The sequence below is a fragment of the Rhinopithecus bieti genome, unplaced genomic scaffold (assembly GCF_001698545.2).
Source record: "Rhinopithecus bieti isolate Rb0 unplaced genomic scaffold, ASM169854v2 scaffold_19482, whole genome shotgun sequence".
Lineage (NCBI taxonomy): Eukaryota > Metazoa > Chordata > Mammalia > Primates > Cercopithecidae > Rhinopithecus > Rhinopithecus bieti.
The window spans coordinates 424,937-444,689 of record NW_016809768.1 but is presented as its reverse complement, the minus strand read 5'-3'; the positions used below and the strand labels follow the sequence as shown (position 1 = coordinate 444,689).

Genomic DNA, 19,753 nt, shown 5'->3' with positions numbered 1-19,753 from the left:
ATGGGATGGATGGATGAATACATGGTTGGATGGGCCACTGATTGAGTGGGTGGATGGGTGGATGAATAGATGGGTGGAGGATAGATAGGTGGGTGTGTGGGTGGGTGGATGGATTGATTGATGCATGGATGGATGCATGGATGGATGGGCTGCCTATTGAGTGGGTAGATGAGTGGATAAATGGGTGGGTGGGTAGGTGAATAGATGAATAGATTGATGAATAGACAGGGGGGTGGATGAATTGGTAGACGGGTAGATGGAGGTATACATTGCTGGGTGGATAGGTGGGTGAATGGATGAAGGATGGAGGTATGGGTAGGTAGATGGATGGATTAGTGGATGGGTGGGTGAATGGATGAAGGATGGAGGTATGGGTAGGTAGATGGATGGATTAGCGGATGGGTGGGTGGATGGACTGACAGATGGCTTGCTCCCAGACTGTTTGTCCTGGGGTGGAGTCATGCAGGTATCTATTGCAGCTGGGCCTGAGTCAATCTCTGAAGAGAGAAGTGGAGACAGCGAGCGGACAGATGAGGAAGGAGAACGGGACTCAGAGGCCCAGGCCCAGCCCTTTGGCAACAAAGTAAGTCATCTCCAGTCACCCCCTCCTCAGCCAACTCGATTCCACCCTGTAGCTGGAACGTCAGGTTCTGACTTCCTAAAAACCTTGATGGCCTCTCCACTAGTTCCTACTGCGTGAGCACCAAGAATCTGCTGCCCTTTCCCAGCCCTCAGTAGTCTCTGAGATCCTTGGGCACCAGGCAGGAGCAGTGCTTCCACCATCAGAAACCTCAAAAGCAATGTGTGGGCTGGGCAAAGTCTGCTGAGTGTGTGGCCAGTCTGGGGGCACACAGGTGCGATGAGTGCAGCAGGCTCCTGTAGGGCAGGCAGGGGTCCTGAAGGGCTCTCGGGGGTCCTGAAAGCAGCTGCCTTTGCAACTTTCAAAAAAGTGGACCCCTCAGGCTCTCCTCTAAGAGCTTTTCTCCTTCTGTTGTTTGTTTGTTTGTTTGTTTGTTTGTTTGTTTGTTTTCGTCAACCATGAGCCTTGCGTTTCTGTTTTCAAGTATTATTTAACTTATTTTGGGTGGGCGAGACAAACAAGGTAACCCCTGGGTTTTGGGGTGGGATGCAGGAAGGGGGAGCAGCTGGGAGAAGGGGCTGGGTAGATGAGCAGGGGTTCAGACTTAGACGCTTGGAGAGAAATGGGCCAGTGACATGCAACATGAACCAGGTCTTTGCGGCCGCTGTGAGGGGAATGTCATCCTCTTTTATTTGAGAACATTTGATTCATGCTATTTATGAAGTTCCCAGAATGCTCTCCAGTGCCTGGAGTATTCCCTACATGATAGAGCAGTTTAAAGAATCAAAAGAATTATAATGAAATAGGAGTTTAGAGCTAAATGCAGGCTCTTGCATCTAAAGAACAAGGACCTCTCAGGAGCTTGCCCACCTCTGCCTCTCTCAGCCATCGCGCCCCCCTTACCCGAAGCCCCAGGGACCCTCCCCTCTCCCAGCCCTGGAACAGCTTGCATGCCCCCCAGGTAGGGCCCCTGGGGCAAGGGCAGGGGTTCAACTCAGTATTCCTTCTGCTCAGCCAAGGTTCTGGAGATGCAGATCCCGCGTCCTGGGTGGGATGGGCACATGAGCACCAACCAGTCCTCCCACCAGCTCCCCCTCCAGGCTTAGTCAGGTTCGTTCCTAGTGGAGCAGGTGGATGTGCTGGAAGAGGAGCCTGCCCCACCACCCTGGGGGCTGAGTATGGGGTTGGGGAGGTGTGGGGTGTTTGGTCCTCTCCCTCAAGCTAGCCCTGACTTGAGTCTTGTCCTGTCTTGTGCCTGCTAAGAAAAAGCGCCTCCTCTCCATCCATGACTTCGACTTCGAGGGAGACTCAGATGACTCCACTCAGCCTCAAGGTCACTCTCTGCACCTGTCCTCAGTCTCTGAGGCCAGGGACAGCCCGCAGGTCAGTGAGTCCTCGTGTCTTTCCCCTGCCCCTCCCAGGAATCTGGATGACAGGTGCTCAGGCCCCAGGTGAGGGGCAACACTCTGGAAGCAGTGTCTGATGGCCGCACAGTCCCACTGGCTCCCAAGGCATGACAGGGCAGAGGACCCTTGTGGGAAGACAGGATCCAGAGACCTCACACTCCCTTAGGATTAGCATGTCTGGAGATACTGAGCAGCCAGCTTGGAGAAGCAGGGGGTGATGCAGGGCCCTGAGGCTAGACAGATGAGCTGGGGCCCAGGGATTGGTGCTTGGCACAGAAATAAGGCAGAACCCCTGAGACTCGGGAGGGCAGGACAGAGAAGCGCATCTGTGGAGTCAGGCAGGGCCTGCCATGATGCCTGCATCTCCGTCTTACTGGAAGGGGAACATACACTTTATCGCCCAAACTAGGACAGTCCTGTGATACCGGCAGCTATTAATGATCACACCTATACACAGGCATATGTAGGGGCCATCCAGGTGAACAGGACATGTGGCTGCCTTACTCATTCGCTGTGTGGCCTTTGCCCCTGGAACCTCTTCAAAGTGCTCATTAGTGGTCGTTGCTGGTTTATCATTATTCATTAGTGTTTATGTTGCGATTGAAATTACTCAAGATAATAGATTAGATCATTAGGAGTAGGATTAGAAGGGATGGGATAAAACAAGAGAGACAGTAGAGTGATTAGGCCTTTCTGAGTAGATACGGTAACGGAGGCTGAAATTTGGGTTTGTGTAAAGGTCTTTGGTATAGTTAAATTAGGTCAAGAAGTAAAGCCAGATTTTGGCTTGTGAATAGGCTTGAGTTGGGGGTTGTACAGTGAATTGTGGCTGAATAAAATCCTAGTATGTTGGAGAAGTTAAATATCTGTAATGGGTGTTTTAGTTTAGGTTATTAGCTATGAGATTATGCTCCATTGCTAGCAAGAAGCCTAAGGTGTTTACACCTAGGGCTGTGAGCTGCAGGCGGAGTGGTATGGTTGTTTGGGGGAATGAAGCAGGAATGATAGTGTTGGTGATGAGGAATCTGGCAAGGGTGCTGCCAATTGTTAGGCGCTTAATTGAGTTAATTAGGAAGGGGTTATTTTCATTAACCAGAGTTGTGAAGCAAGGTTGTCCTATTAGACTGAAGAAAATAATAAAGGTACTATAGACAGCTGTTAAGGAGGTGGCAATAAGAATAATAGAAAGGGCTCAGGTGTTGGTGTATGACGTGCTTGTGGTTTCAATGATGAGGTCTTTGGAGTAAAAGCCTGTGAGGAAAGGCATACCTGTCAGTGCAAGGCTGCCAATAACAAGGGAGGAGGAGGTGAGGGGTAGAGTCTTGAATAGCCCTCCTATTTTGCGGATGTCTTATTCCTCTATCATTGAGGTTGTGAATGATGGACCCTGAACCTAAAATAATATAGCTTTAAAAAAGGCATGGGTGCAGATGTGAAGGAATGCTAGGTGTGGCTGATTAATGCCAGCTGTGACTATTACAAGGCCTGGCTGACTTGAGGTGGAGAATGCCGCAATTTTTTTAATGTCATTTTGTGTTAAAGCACAGATTGCTGTGAATACGGTAGTAACAGCCCCCAGACGTAATGTAAAGGTTTGGATTGATAGGTTATTTTCTATTAAAGGGTAGAAGCGGATGAGCAGGGAAACTCCTGCTACAACCACAGTGCTGGAGTGGAGTAGGGCTGAGAGTGGGCTTGGGCCTTCTATGGCGGATGGGAGTCAGGGATGGAGGCCCAATTGGGCTAACTTTGCTGCTGCTGCTAAGAGAACACTAATTCATGGAAGGGGTTGGGGGTGGGGTCTAGACCAAATATGTGTTGAAATTCTCCTGCGTTGGAGGACAGGAGGAACCATGCTATAGCTAAAATAAAGCCAATATCGCCGATGCAGTTGTACTGGACTGCTTGAGGGCTGCAGTATTACCATCTGCTCGGCCGTACCATCAGCCGATTAGTAAAAAGTGCATGATTCCTACACCTTCTTATCTGATAAAGAGCTGAAAGAGGTTGTTGGTGGTAACCAAAATGAATATTGTGATGAGGAAAGTAAGTATTTGAAAAATTGATTAATGTTGAGGTCTGAGTTTAAATATCATATTGAGAATTCTACAATAGATCGGGTAACGAAGAGTGCTGCTGGGATAAATATTGTGGAGAAGTGGTCTAGTTTGAAGCTTAGTGAGGGATTGAGAGTCTGGATTGTCAGTGTGAGATAACGGCTTCTTGGTCTGTGTATATAAACGTCGTTGTAGGGATGACTCTAATGATGAAGGCACATGCGATAGATGGTTTTACGTAATTTGGGTATGAACCTTTTTTGCAGGGGTTGGCTGAGGTAACAGTAATTGGTAAGATTAAGGGGATTAGAGCTGTTATAGCAGGGGAAGAATTCATGTTTGTCATTTTTATCTGGAGTTGCACCAATGTTTTTGGTTCCTAAGACCAACGGATGACCTAATCCTTTAAAAGCTGACAAAGCCATGTTGTTAGACACAGGGGCATGAGTTAGCAGTTCTTGTATACTTTCTCGGTAGGTAAGAAGTTGCAGGCTTCTATTGTTAGATCCACAATTTAATGTTTTGGTTAAACTATAGGTACAGCATGCAAACCCCATAATAATTTTAGGGTTTAAGGATAATAGGAAGATGGGCACAAGATGTATAAGTATTCATGTATTTTCTCGTGTAAAGGAAGGTTTAATACTGTTAATAGACAAGTGTCCCTCGTTGTGTCATGATTAGCATATATAGGGAGTAAAGGGCTGTAATTAGTATATTAAGTCCTATAAGCATAATGGTGATATTTGATCAGGAGAATGAGGCCATAGTCACAAAGTGTTCTCCTACTAGCTTACTGACAGGGGGGTAAGGCAAGATTAGTAAGATTTGCTAGACGTCATCAAGAGACTACTACTGGGAACAGTGTTTGAAGGCCTCGGGTAAGTAATACGGTTTGGCCTCGGATTAAAATGGTAACTAGTATAAGGGCTGTGCTGCTTATTGGTGTCAGTTGGCTTGTTTGAAGAGCTCATGGCAGCAGTAGTAGTAAAGCAATCTCTTAAGTCGAACAGGAGGAATGTGATGGCTACCAGGAATAATTTTATGGAAAAGGGGAGGTGGGCAGAGGCTATTGGGTCAAATCCTCATTCATAGGGGCTAGATTTTTCTATATAAATATTAAGTTGTGGGAGCCAAAATGCGATTATTATTAGTAATAGGGCTAGTAAGGTGTCAGTTACGAGGGCTAGTGTCAAGCTGATTATTTCTGCCCTACAGGATCATTTCAAGGATGCCGTATTAGGGTTTTCTTAGAGGGACAGAACTAATAGAAAAGGAGAGTTTATTAAGTATTAACTTACACGATCACGAGGTCCCACAATAGGCTGTCTGAAAGCTGAGGAGCAAGGAGAGCCAGTCGGAGTCCCAAAACTAAAGAGCTTGGAGTTCGAAGTTCGAGGGCAGGAAACATCCAGCACAGAAGAAAGATGTAGGCTGGGAGGCGAGGCCCATCTTTTCGCTTCACGTTTTTCTGCCTGCTTTATATTCACTGGCAGCTGATTTGATGGTGTCCACGCGATTAAGGGTGGGTCTGTCTTCCCCAGCCCACTGACTCAAATGTGAATCTCCTTTGGCAACACCCTCCCAGACACACCCAGGATCAATATTGCATCCCTCAATCCAATCAAGTTGACACTCATTACTAATCACCATAGATGCTGTACCTGGAAGGCATGAGACTCACAGGTAGGCAGTAAAGGTAACTATGGGCACAGAGCCAGGCCCAGGCCCAGGCCCAAGGCCAGCTTCATAGTGAACTCCTGAACTCCATTCCCAGCATCCCCTGGGCACATGCAGTGCTGAGCCAGAGTTGGGGCGAGGCTGGGTCCACCCAGGCCAGTCTGAAGCCCCCTCCAGGAGGAGAGAGAAGCAGGGTGGGTCATGGAAGCCCCAGCCAATTGGTTTCCGGGCCACAGGTCCTGCTCTAACTAGAGGCTGGCCTAAGTGTGCATTGCCTCTGGCCTCCACCCCCCACTCACAGTCAAACTGGAAGGGGGTTGTGGCATATTGCTTCTTGAAGCCCTCAGCACCTCCTTTCCTTGGGGACAACGATATAACACAGAGACCCCTCTGCTGAAGGGATGTCCGGATTACAGCCAAGGAGCTGCCAGGAAGCCCCAACCCACCTTTCTGATCTTCAAAGATTAAGGTGTACATAGTTAGTAACAGTGTACCCTTCTCCCAAAAATATGAACTTCCCTGCCCACGTCCACAGGGCTTTGGTCTCTAGGTGAGTCTGAGCCCCCTGAGGCTGTGTCAGGAGAGTTTTGGTCCCCTTGCATCATGCCTGGCCCAGGATGTCATTGGGAACCCCAACATTGCACAGACACAGGCAATAGGCAGTCAGTAGGCAACAAACAGGCAATATATGCTTTAGCACAGTCTTCGAAATTAAAGAGAACTGAGTAGCAGGGGCCAGCAGGGATGGGCTTCTAGTGCTGGGTCAGTCAAGTGCCTGGAAAGCCTCAGAACTTGGATTGAAAGACCCACATTCCAGGCAGCGGCCCCTCCTAGTAAACCCTGCAGAGAAGGCTGACAGCCCCATGTGCTTAGTCCCTCACAGATGAGTCCTGCTCGGAGAAGGCAGCCCCCCAGAAGGCTGAGGGCCTGGACGAGGATGACACTGGGGCCTCTGGGTGCCAGCGCCATCCAGAAGAGGAGCCGATGAGCATCTCGCCTTCTGGACACGGCGCCCTCGCTGAGCTCTGCCCTCCTGGAGGCTCCCACAGTATGGCCCTGGGGGCCGCTGCTGCACTCAGTAGGTGCCCTTGGCCAGGGTCTTCCTGAAGGGCTCGGCATGGGGGAGCGGGTCACTGAGAAACAACCCCAACACCCTGACCTATGCCTTCACACGGGCTGATTTGAAAGGCCCCTTCCTTTGGCGTGATTGTCCAGGACGTGCAGTCCCAACAAATGCCGTGGACACCTGCCCTCCCTGGGATGTGTGCTTCCCTGTAACTCTCAGAACTTCCAGCACAGGAGGTGGCCAGCCCACAGCTCCCTGCTGCTGGCCGGGGGTGGGACATGCAGGCCTCCCTGAAATGAGTAGAACCACTGGTCAACCGGCCAACCATCCTGGTCTGGGCAGGATGAGCATCTGGGCATTGCCACCACTGGCCCACGGTTGGCTCAAGGCTGTTGATCAGGAGATCTTCAAGCACTGAGAACCTAAATCTGCTCGGCTTAACTTTGTCAGTTTTGCTTTGAAATGAAATCCCCAAATCTCTGTCTTTTCTGGTAGCCCAAGGGTGTATGTACCATAGGTCCAGGAGTTCAGATGTCCCATCAGAGCAGGAGCAAGTAAGATCACAGCAGCAGCCAGCTTCCCCCAGCCACAGTGAGTGGCTGCGTGCGGGAAGGCTGTCTACTCTCCAGCTTCCCTCTTCATTGTATTGAAGGGACCATAATCTCATGGCCCTCATGCTGACGGGGACCTTGGAGGCTTTGGGAGGAAGGCAGGGTCCTACATTCCCCCAAAACAATGCATAAATGAATCTACTTTGGCCAAGCCACAGGTTGCAGACCTGGACAGCAGTTTTATTTCCTCTGTGATCTCAAGTCCTCTGAGCACGTGGACAGGAGGCAGTCTGGGAAAGAGGCCGGGAGAGACTGCATCGTGCTGGGAGAACTGCCTCGGAGTTAGGCAGTTCTGCGTTTGGAGCCTCAGTCTGCCAGTCTGTTTCACTGGTTCTCACACACATTCTTTTTACATATCAGCCTCTCAAATGGGGAGTGTCTTACAGTGAATGCGGGAAGAAAGTCTTAGTGAATGTGATAAGAAAGGGGTGTGCTTGAGTCTCACTGGCAGCACTGTCTCTCAGTTGTGCAACATCCAATCTGCAAAGTCTGAGATTCAATGAGATATGCTGTGCTGTTAGAGCAAATTGCTTAACCTCTGTGCACGTCAGTTTCCTCATTGTACAAAAGGGGTTAATAATGTCTAACTCATCCCGTTGTCATAGGGTTTAAATGAGATGTCTGAACCTGCTTGACTACATAGCAAATTATCACAAACCTAAAATGTGACTTGAAACAACACAATTATGATCTCATCGTGGAATCTGGTGTTATTTGCAATTTGAAATTGAGAATCATGTTACATTTGCTTTTCAAACATGCAAAGTATGTCCACTCTTATCCCCACCCGCACTGCCAGGCAAGGGCCTCTTTTTTCCTGAAGATCTTTGTGTGTGGCCATGGAATCTGCCCCATTCTTATTGTGACTTTAGAACCTCAGCCCCGTAACATGAACATCATTATGTCTTCATATTCTTTGAGCTCTCATTTTTCTTCATTGGACTAAACACGTCCATCAGCTTTCAGCTTTTCACTCTAAGTAATTCAAACTCACTCTTGCTCCGAAGGGTCAAATGTCATCAGGAATGAGCAGCTGCCCCTGCAGTACTTGGCCGATGTGGACACCTCTGATGAGGAAATCATCCGGGCTCACGTGATGGCCTCCCATCATTCCAAGCGGAGAGGCCGGGCGTCCTCTGAGAGTCAGGTAACAGTGGCTGGAAAGACTTCTGTCTTGTCATTTCTTTGGGTGGAGTCTTTTTACTTCCACACCAAGTCACTTTAGAGAAATTGCAGCTCTTAATACTTTCAAACTATGAAATTGCACAAGCCTACTTAATGGAGATACGTCATCACAGTATTTTTTATGGAAGTGAATTCACATAACAGAAAATTAACCATCTTAGTATGGCCATTCCCCAAAAATTAAAAATAGAGTTTCGCTATGATCCAGCAATTCCACTTCTTGGTATACACCCCAAAAAATTGAAAATAGGGACTGAAGAAGATATTTGCATCCCTGTATCCATATTATTATTTGTAAAAACCAAAAGATGGAGGCAACCCGAGCTTCTGTCCATTGACAGATGAATGGATTAAAAAATGCAGCCTGTGCGCGGCACAGGGTATTATGCACCCCTAAAAAGGGAGGAAATGCTGACACGTGCTAGACCACGGATGAACCTTGAGAACACTGTGCTAAGTGAAATAGACCAGTCACTCGGGACAGATACCATATGGTTCCACTTAATCTGAGGTTCGTAGTTAAATTCATAGAGACAGAAACCAGAATAGTAGTCAACAGGGGCTGGGGTCAGGGGGATGGGGAATTAGTGTTGAATGGGCAGAGTCTCCGCTTTGTATGATGAAAGGAGTTCTGGAGATGGACAGTGGTGACAGTCATACAACAATGTGAATGTACTTAATACCTCGAAAATGGATAAAAGGGTAAAATTTTGTATCTTTTATAATTTAAAAATTTGAAAAAAAGAATATTTTATGGAATTTAGGGGAAAATAATCTTATGTCTTTCAAAAAATTTATTATTATTTATTTATTTATTTATTTATTTTAAGACGGAGTCTCCCTCTGTGGCCCAGGTCGGAGTGCAATAGTGCAATCTCAGCTCACTGCAACCTCTGCCTCCCAGGTTCAAGTGATTCTCCCTCCTCAGCCTCCTGAGTAGCTAGGAATAGAGGCGTGCACCACCATACCTGGCTAATTTTTGCATTTTTAGTAGAGATGGGGTTTCACCTTGTTGGCCAGGCTAGCCTCAAACTCCAGACCTCAGGTGATCCCCCCACCTCAGCCTCCCAAAGTGCTGACATTACAGGCGTGAGCCACCGTGCCTGGCCAAAAAATTAACTTTTAAGGTGTACAATTCAGTGACAGTACATTTACAGTGTTGTGTAACCACCACCTCTCTCTGATTCCAAAACAACTTCACCCACCAAAAAAATCCCATACCCATGAAGCAGTTATTCCCCAGTCTCCCTTGTCCCCGGCCTCTGACAACCACCAGTCTTCCTTCTGTCTCAGTGGATTTGTCTATTCTGGACATTTCATGTAAATGGACTCACAGAAGGACATCTGGCCTTTTGTCACGAGCTCCTTTCACCAAGCATAATGCTTCTGAGGTCCATCCATGCTATAGCACATTTGGGTGCTTCATTCCTTTTTATGAAACTATATATTTTATACTCGATCAAGTATGATGTATTTTACAAGAGGAGGAAATAATCTGTCAGCTATGTGAAACCCTTAGCAGGCTGTATTATTATTATTTTTTTCAGCTAGAGTCTTGCTCCGTTGCCCAGGCTGGAGTGCAGTGGAGTGATCTCGGCTCACTGCAACCTCCACCTCCTGGGTTCAAGCGATTCTCCCACCTCAGCTTCCTGAGTAGCTGGGATCACAGGCACCCGCCACCATGCCTGAATAATTTTGTATTTTTAGTAGAGATGGTGTTTCACCAGGCTGACCAGTCTGGTCTCAAACTCTTGACCTCAAGTTGTCTGCCCGCCTTGGCCTCCCAAAGCATTGGGATTACAGATGTGAGCCACCATGCCCAGCCCCTTAGCAGGTTTTATATAGGCATCAAGAAACTCCACTCATAATACTTCACACCTGTTAAATTAGTAGACTCACTCACGTTGTAGACATTAACTTATGAAATAATTCATCACAAGATTTAAGTGCTCTGAGTTCCGCTCGCTGCGTTTAAATGATGATTCTGTTGAGTTAGCTGATTTCAATTTGAGCAAGTTCATGTTGCTGGGGGAAAGGCAATATTGTTTCTTCTGAGAACATTATGGCCACTAGATTCTTTAAGGCAATGAAAGACACAGGCTATTAATGTCCCTGATAGCGCCTTGACTCCAGCAATGTAATCACAGGATGGGGGCTGTTCTGTAAATGATGACTCTTGAGGCACGAAACCCAGAGAAGGGGAAGTGGGGCTGCTCTGAATGGAGACGGGAACCGCAGTTTCACCAAAGCTGGTCTCAAGCATATCTTCTGGTGCCTGGATGAGTGTAGGTCCAGCTCCTTGGGCATGGTGATGCCTCGTACGGAACCCCTCCTCCCTCCTCCTGGGAGAGCTGGGGAAGGGAATGGCTCTGTAGAGCTTCCCTTTGGGCCTGTGGGCTGTCAGGAGGGAGGCTGAGCGAAAGCTGAGCCTTGTCAGGAAAGGCCTGGAAGCAGCAGGGAGGCAGATGGTGCACGGCTAGGGTTCTCAAGGGGCAGGCGAGGTAGGCGGGGCACACAGTAGCTGCTCTGCAGGGTCCAGGGCTTCTCCAGCGCCCGGGCCCTTCGGTGCACGGGACGACCTGAGATGGAGCATCACCCAACTCTTCAGCCGCAGGGCTGCAGATTCCTCTCCCAAGGCCTTGGCCTACACTGTGACAGTCACTAGACCAGCACTGGCTCAGGAGTGGGCAACAAGGAGAAGCGTGCAGTGGGCTCCGGGCTTTTCTGAGCTCTCATTCAGCAGGAAATCTGTCCCGTGGCTGTTCTCACAGGGCCAAACCTTTGGGTACGTGATAGGCGGGGGGGGGTCCTCCAACCTCCTGTCACTTTGCTTCTGCACCCACAGAAATGATCTGCTGAAAACGAGCACCAGAATTTCAGAAAGAGCCTTTCTTAGCATGGCAATATGGGGAATCATAGGGGTTTGGGTTCTAAAATTGGGCTGGTGTCCACGGGGCAGAAGTGCGCAGTTTCTGAATTCAGCATCTCTCCGGAGTCAGTGCCCTCGGCTGGCTGTTTACTGTAGTGTCATCTGGAAGCTTCCTCAGCCCTGGGTGGAAGTTTCTCCTGCACCAACTTCCTTGAGGGCCCGCTTAGTCTCTGAAAGAAGCACCCTTGCCCCAAGCATAGCCGGGCATGAAAGGCCCTGAGAAGGCCTGCATGAAGACTACTTATGGCCGCTTCACCCACTGGCCCCACAGTTCCTGAGGCATAGAACTCCTTTGATGTAACAGCAAGCAAGGCCCTGATGCAAGGAAGTGTCCTTTCACTCAGATCAGGGAGTGACTGGCTTGGGCCCTGCAGTTTCTGTGTCCCAAGAGGACTTGGAAGCTGCAGGTGTGCTGAGCTCTGGCAGGGACTCAGAGCAGACCCGGTGCCACAACATTCACGCCTCCACCGCCTGCATTCGCAGATCTAGTTCTGAAACATGGAATACGCACAAGTTGGGCAGAGCAACTTCATTACTCACAGACAGACTGCGAGGTCCCCAGGCTCAGGGAAGCTGCAGGGAGGGTAGAGTCTCGGCTGCAAGTGTCCTGTGTCATGCGGCAGCTGGGGGACTCCAGAAAGCATTCCTCTCTGAGTCTTATACCCTGGGAAACTGGGATCACTGGGCAAAGGATATCCAGTTCTAGAGCTCTAGACAGTCCAGACAGTTCTTCCTTGTATCAGAAAGTGGCTTTCTTGGCACATTCTACAGTTATTCTGAGAAAAGGGGAAGAGCCGACTCAGCCAAGTCCATCCAGGGACCTGTGGCTGCAGGGGGCAGTGGAGGACCAGGGTGGCCAGGATAGAGACCTCTCAGGTGTGACCAGGATAGAGACCTCTCGGGTGTGGCCAGGATAGAGACCTCCCCAGTGTGGCCAGGATAGAGACCTCTTGGGTGAGGCCAGGATAGAGACCTCCCAGGGAGGCCAGGTAGAGATCTATGGCAGATCCTTGGCTGGCTGAGCATCTCCTAGCTGCCTAGTCTGAAGACAATGGGATGAAGAGAAGAATCAAGTTGTCTATTTTCAGTAAACCTTTAGTTTGGCAACTTTAATAGCCTTTAGTAAAATACGTATCATGGTATCCAGCCCCACTGAAACCAATTATCTTTTATACCTGCTTGGAATTATTCTCTAGTTCATGTTTGTATATCCTGCCTCTGGAATTGTTTCTCTTTATTTATTCCTATGAACTTGTATTTACTTTGTCAACCCTAAATAATGAGATTCAGAAAATATAAATAAGTATTAGTACATCGAGTTTATCAGAACAAAAGCTTGACAGTGGCCACCCGGAAACACGGACTCCAAACAAATATGGCCCAAAGTGGACTAGTGAAGGTTTCACTCATGTAGAAATGTTAGCAGGATCACATCCTTGCGGAGGAACAGTGACCTGGGGGGCCCTTATCTGCAGTCCTGTTTGGTCTTAATTATTTATAGAGAAAAAAAAAAGGTAGAAGTTTCAGCTATGAAATATGTCCTCTCAAGACTCAGAATTTAAAGTTCCAACAGCTTTGTTTGAATTATTTAATGTCACAACCTCAACTAATATTTCACTTAGATTGTTTCCCATGCATCTTTATATGGAGGAAATTAAGCAACAGAAAGAAGCTCCAAACGCAGCAGTGATCCTGTACTTCAGAGAAAAAACCCAGACAGACTCTTAGAGGGCCTTTGTGAAGTGACTGCCATGGGACCCCAGGAGGAAGCCCTCTCAATCTGCCCATCAACCCCAAGACTCCCAGCCATGCCCTCAGAGCCTGAGCGTTCTCAGGAATCGTATTTCATCACGGCTCCTCTGAGGAGTCAGGCAGCTGTGCGTTGCCTGCCTTTGCATTTGTATTTATAGCCACAGCTTTCCAGACGAGGGGTAATCAGAAAAGACTCCCTGTCGATATTGTTCAAGCCCAGACAAGGCCCAAGATGGCATAAACATGTGGTAGGAAAGAAGCTTCCAGGGGGCTGAGATGGGAGACGGGAGAGGAAACCACCCCAGCACGCACCCTCCGCCCCCTCACTCCCGAAGGCTGGCCTTGGGGCCATTCGTGCGTGCTCAGGCTACAGACACCAACAGTTTCCCATAAAAGTGTCACCAGTGACACATTTTGTTGGCTTGTTTCAATCCCTAGCCAGTGTCTGTATTGCATTTGTAAACTTTAAACTTTGGTATTGTTGCGAATTGAAAACATAAGGGATTCATACCCAGTATTCCATCCATATGTATCTAAGTAACGTGATAATCCTGACAACTGGTGCCCACACAGGGTCGGACACCCAGGTCTGAGTGATGCTAATCCCCCCAGAGCAGTTGCTACTGTTGGAGAAATACAATTTTTTAAAAAACCCAAAATATTTTCATTACTCAGAAAATCTCTCCATAAGGGTAGCAAAGAAAGAAGACAGTTTTATTCTTGAACAAGCATCAAACCAGAGTATGGCACATGCCCCAGGCAATCCGCTTGAGAGATTGCAAAGACAGGAAGGGCTCTCAGCCCTTATGCAGCCCAGCAGGCCCAGCCCATTCTACACAGTTCTCAGCACAAGCCATTACCAGTCCTCACCAGTGAGAGGACCTGATGGCGCCTTTGATTGCAGTGTACATCCTCGCTCTAGCATCATAACCGGAGACCACTGTGTTGGCTTTAACCAGAAGAAAAGCAACCTTCTCACACATCTTTAAGATGGGAGCTAGTTTTGCAAACTGAAGCAAGGTGCCCACCCACGTTAGCCTTTTCACCCTCTCTTGGGCAGTGGGAGCTAGGATCATCGCCAGGGATGTTTCCATTTCAAAAACACAGTTCCCAGGTAGAGTTTTGAGACTGCAGAGAGGCTTTTAGCCATTTTGAAGATTTAAATTTATTTGGAAAAGCAGAGAAAGAAGCTCTGAAAGACAAAGGGGCAGTGGAAAATCTCTTCTCTATTTTCTTTCTTTTTTTTTGTCAGAGTCTTGCTCTTGACGCCCAGGCTGGAGTGCAATGGCATGATTTCAGCTCACTGCAACCTCCACCTCCCAGGTTCAAGCGATTCTCCTGCCTCAGCTTCCCAAGTAGCTGGGATTACAGGCACCCGCCACCACGCCTGGCTAATTTTTGTGTTTTAGTAGAGACAGGGTTTTGCCATTTTGGCCAGGCTGGTCTCAAACTCCTGACCTCGTGATCTGCCCCCGCCCCCCTCAGCCTCCCAAAGTGCTGGGATTACAGGCGTGAGCCACCACACCCAGCCTCTTCTCTATTTTCAGCAGGCAGAGTGAGCACCTGATTTTTCCAGTGTGTTTGCATTTGCCCCCACACCACTTGGGCAATCAGGAGTCGCCGAGGAGCTGCTGCATCTGCACGTGGGCTTGTCTGAAAGGGGCCCGGCGCTCCTGAAGCCGGGGTTGCATCATACTCATTGTGTCCATGCTGGTCACCTCCTCAGTGTGGGAGCCTGGACACAGCCAGGGCCTTGTCAGAAAGCAGCGTGCAGTCACCCTGAGCTCACTTCCCACTCTTCCCTGCTGGCCTCTCCCTGGCTCCCTGCCGCCCCCACCCACCTGTAGCTCCTGCCCACTTCCCGCAACCCCAACCTCCTCCATCCTGCTTCCAATTTCTCCCCGTGTGCGTTTTCCCCTCTCTTCCACTCTAGATGTGACATTTCCCAGTGATGGTGTCAGGCACTGGCTGGGGAGCTGTTACCCTCTCCTGAGTCCGCATGTGTGCCAAGCCCACTGCTTCCGGGAGACAGAGGCTGTGTGCCGAGGGCTGTCTCCCCAGGGTATTGATCTCTGCTTCTGCAGATGCTCAACAGGACCAGAGGGTGACTCAGTTACTAGTGGTCACTCAAGGCGTGGGCCGAGGTCTCACTGAAATCCTGGTGTTGACGTTTCTCAGCCAATCATGTCCTTTGGGGAGATTTGCCCACTCAAAGCCCTTGGTGCTGTGATGATTCAACTAATTACCAACCAAACAATACAAAAGCATCTTAACACCCCACCGCGCCACTTCCCTCTTTTAAAGCCAGGTGAGCTGTAAATGAGATAATGGCAGGAAAGATGCATCTGCTGAGTGAGGAAAAAAACTAGAAAATTGATTTCTCATGTCTCAGTCTGGGAGCTAATAGACTTTGGGTGACTCAAGAGTCTGGTGACTCAAGGGATGAGGAAGTTGTACTTCTGGTCCCTTTACGTTGTCACCTGAAGTGCCTTGCCTCCTAGCCTACTAGTGACCCAAGGCTCTTGCTAGCTAATGACTGTGTTTGATCACTGTAGCGTAATTAACTGATATCTTCCTGTGCTGCTCAGTACCGGCAGTGACAGTGGCTGTCCACAGTAATGACAGCATCACAACCTTCCAGATTCAGCTCCTTGTCCTGCTGGACTCGGCTCCTCTCTTGCCACTTTCACTGTCCTACTCTCCGCTCTTGGTTCTGCTCTAACATTTTGCTTGGTGTTGCAGAACTCTTGGTGTCAGAAATGGGTTTCACAGTTAACCTTCCCAGGCCATGTCATGGGTGGTGGCCTTAGCTCTCCTTCCACTTCTTGGGAATTTGGCGCTTCTGAGGTGGTGGGTGCCAGTGTCTTGCTGGTGGGAGTGCGCTGGGTCCTCTGCCCACTGTTTCTTTCCTTCTGCTACAGATCTTTGAGCTGAATAAGCGTATTTCAGCTGTGGAACGTCTGCTGACCCACCTGGAGAACACAGTTTTGCCTCCCTTGGCCAAGGTAACACCAGGGACTGGGCCAGGAGAAAGGGCCCCCACAGCTCCTTAAAGGAGGCTGAGGTGTGACATGGGCTTTTGGGAGAAGAGTTTCTTGAGATTTTGCTATTTGTAAGCTTAAGTTCTGTGTGCAGTTCTCAGAGAGTCAGGCGGTTCCCACCACATAGCCTGAGTGAAGTTGTCTGTCCCATCCAGGCCTGCCAGCACCCCTCATGCCCAGAACTTGAATGCAAGAGAACTTGGAGGGCACACAGGTGTAACAGCCTTCCCAGGGGACATAACTGGAGATGAGAGGAAACTTTCTTGGCCCTACAGCCTCTGAGATCTAGGCACCAAAGCAGGGTGGAGTCTCCTTCCGCACCGTGTTTGTGAATGTATCATCAGCACAGCTTAGTCTGCTATATGCTGCTATAACAAAATACCACAGACTGGGTAATTTATAATTAGCAGAAATGTATTTGGCTTATGGTTCTGGAAACTGGGAAGTCTAGGATTGGGGGTGGCATCTGGTGAGGGCCTTGTTGCTGTGTCACCACATGGCACATGGTGACAGAGGGCAGGAGAGACAGAAAGCAAGATGGAACTGAACTTGCTTTTTTTTTTTTTTTTTTTTTTGAGACAGAGTCTCGCTCTATTGCCCAGGCTGGAGTGCAGTGGCCGGATCTCAGTTCACTGCAAGCTCCGCCTCCCGGGTTTACGCCATTCTCCTGCCTCAGCCTCCCGAGTAGCTGGGACTACAGGCACCCGCCACCTCGCCCAGCTGGTTTTTTGTATTTTTTAGTAGAGACGGGGTTTCACCATATTAGCCAGGATGGTTTCGATCTCCTGACCTCGTGATCCGCCCGTCTCGGCCTCCCAAAGTGCTGGGATTACAGGCTTGAGCCACCGCGCCCGGCCTGAACTTGCTTTAATAACAACCACCCTGGAATGAATAACAAATTCATTCTTTCGATAATGATATTAATCCATTCATGAAGGCAGAGTCCTCATGACCTAATCACCTCTCGAAGGTCCCACCTCTCAATACTATTGCACCAGGGATTGAGTTCCCAACCCATAAACTTTAGGGGACACATTCAAACCACAGCAGCACACCAAGACAACCTGATGGGGAGTACATAAAACAAACATGGCCTGCTGCAGGAGTGTGTGTGCATGTGTGTGTGTGTGCTTTTGTGGCTGGGAGACAGGCAGACAGACAGCCGGGGGTGCAGAGGGAGTGGGGGACCCAGTCCTCCATTCTAGCTGAGCCACAGCCACACATCTAGCACCTGGGCACCGAGATAAGGAGATTCAGAAAATATGATTAAGTATTGAGTTTCTTTGACCACAAAGTTTGAGGATAGCCTTCTGGGCCACACAGACTCCAAAGGAAAGGGGTCAGCGCTCCAAAGTGGAGAATTTAAAGTTTCACTTACAGAGGCAGAAACAGAGACGTTTCTCAGTGTTGCAGCATTTTCCATACAAGGCCCATAATTGCATTGTAGCAATTCAGTAGGTTACAGCTTACTAATTCGGGGAAGATTGCTTTAACACTCCATGAGTAGGGGTAATGATCTTGAGAGGGGTCTCATCTCTGGCGCCACTCAGTCTTTCCTAATCGTCTACAGGGAAAAGCAGAAACTGAAGCTGCCTGCTACTTGACTCAGGCCACATAGCCACATCCCTCTCAAGGTTCCCAATCATTTGAAGTTCCCGCAGCTTTAAGTTTGAATGATTTACCACAGGACACTCCTGTAGCACCCTAGGATTGCAGCTGCTCATTTTTCTTGGGGCCAGGGCTCCGGAGAAACAGATTTGGGTGAAGCTCAGGCTGAGGGCATGAGACCAAGTGGGAAGCAGAGCACACAGGCCCCAAGTTAGATCCCAAGGGCTACGCCTACACAGGCTCTGACCCCAGCCAGAGCAGAGGGAGACTGAGGCCCAGCCCACATGCCATGTGTCCAGCAGGGACCATAGCTGCCTTTGTCTGCAAGGGGATGGGTTACTGTGCTCTATGCTTTACGGGTGGCTAGGGCTAGGCTGACCATGTGCCATCATTTCATTTAATCCTGCAGTACCCCTGCAAAGTAGACATTTCTTTCCCTCATTTATAGATGAAGAAACTGAGGCCCAGGCTCTCATGAGTGAGACTCAGCCCATCACTGGCTGGAGAGCATCAGCTGAAAGCACAGGGAGGTTGGGGAGAGCGTGGCTTCCCGCGGGATACCTCTAGAAGGGCCCTCGCCTACGCTGGAGTCAGAGTGGCCCCAACGCAAGCTCCAGAGCCCATCAGACCCCATGGCCCATATCCAGCCATTCAGCCCCAGGCCGCCCCCAGCCCCCTGCTATACACTGACCCAGGTCCCACTCGGGCCTCAGCTCTGCCTCTCAGGTAGACACTGGAGATCTGTCACTCACCTCCTTTACCCCTTTCCTGCCCAACTCCTTCCCCACCCTGCTGACCCCTCGGCAGCACTTGGGACCCACTGTCTGATAGCCTGCGTGGCCCTAACTCCAGCCCACCCAGAAACGAGTTACCCTTGCAGAGGGAAAGGGCAGCCACCATCACCGTGGCTCTTGCTGGTAGTTCCTGGCTTTGGCCTTTTGCTCATACAAATCTCAGCCCAGGGACTAGTAAGTCAGAAGTAACAGACTCCACATGGGACCTGCACTGCCCACACACTCCCCGCGAGGGGACACTGCTTACAGGAATGGCCCTCTGGGCCATCAAGGAGCTGGACCTGAGAGGCAGCCAGGCCCTCCACCTTGAGGGGGCTGGTTCTAGGGTGGCCAGTGTCCTGTTAGGGGCTCTCAGGGCTTGCACCTGGAAATTCCTGGCAAACAAGGACAAGTTAGTCGCCCTGGCTATGTCCCATCATGCTGGTTCAGGTCCCTGTCACACACGTATGTTCGTATGTTGTCATGTGTTTTCCATGCATACATGTGTATACGTGTGCATGTGTTGTGTGTGTAGGTTTGTGTATGTGTGTGTGTGTGTGTGAGTTTATTTACTGGCTTACAAAGTGAAGACAATCCCTGCCTCTCCCAGGCATCCACCGGCTTCCACCCCCACACCCCATCGCTCTGCTGCGTCCTGTCTGATGGGTGCTGGGCTTCCATTTCTCACGGGGATTCTGCAGTTTCTCAGCCCCATGCACTCTGGGACAAAGTTCAGCTCATATCAGGCTCAGTGGCGTTTACAGGCTGAATGTCACTCCCGATCTTTCCACCGAGGGCCTCTGTGATGTGGGGGCTTTGTCAGGAAAGTGGAGCCTCATAGAAAAGCATCCTGGCTAAAACATACAGCTTATTCATTGACTGAATCTAATTATCCCCTTGGTGTTCGTCTGTGAGACCCCAGGCAGCCAGCCCTGTCGATCTGTCTCAATAGGCTTCGTCTAAATAGAAAATTAAATGATCGTGGTAATATCCTCAGCTTGATGGGTGAGGGAGGGATCGATGCCACCCAGGGGCACCGTGGGCTGTGAGCAACTTCCTGGTGGA

The 19,753-nt window shown here is 49.5% G+C and overlaps 1 protein-coding gene across 8 annotated transcripts in view; it reads left to right on the top strand.

Annotated features, from left to right (window-relative positions):
• MLPH (melanophilin) overlaps positions 1-19,753 on the top strand; it is a 66,817-nt gene that overhangs the window by 32,409 nt on the left and 14,655 nt on the right. For 4 of the 8 annotated variants that reach the window (XM_017890360.1, XM_017890357.1, XM_017890358.1 and 1 more), the window contains 5 exons: positions 480-583; positions 1,844-1,963; positions 6,597-6,801; positions 8,408-8,547; positions 16,188-16,271. In XM_017890360.1, the coding sequence (XP_017745849.1) occupies positions 480-583; positions 1,844-1,963; positions 6,597-6,801; positions 8,408-8,547; positions 16,188-16,271 (653 nt within the window). The remainder of the gene's footprint in view (positions 1-479; positions 584-1,843; positions 1,964-6,596; positions 6,802-8,407; positions 8,548-16,187; positions 16,272-19,753) is intronic. The other 4 variants (XM_017890363.1, XM_017890361.1, XM_017890364.1 and 1 more) reach the window with 3 other exon arrangements.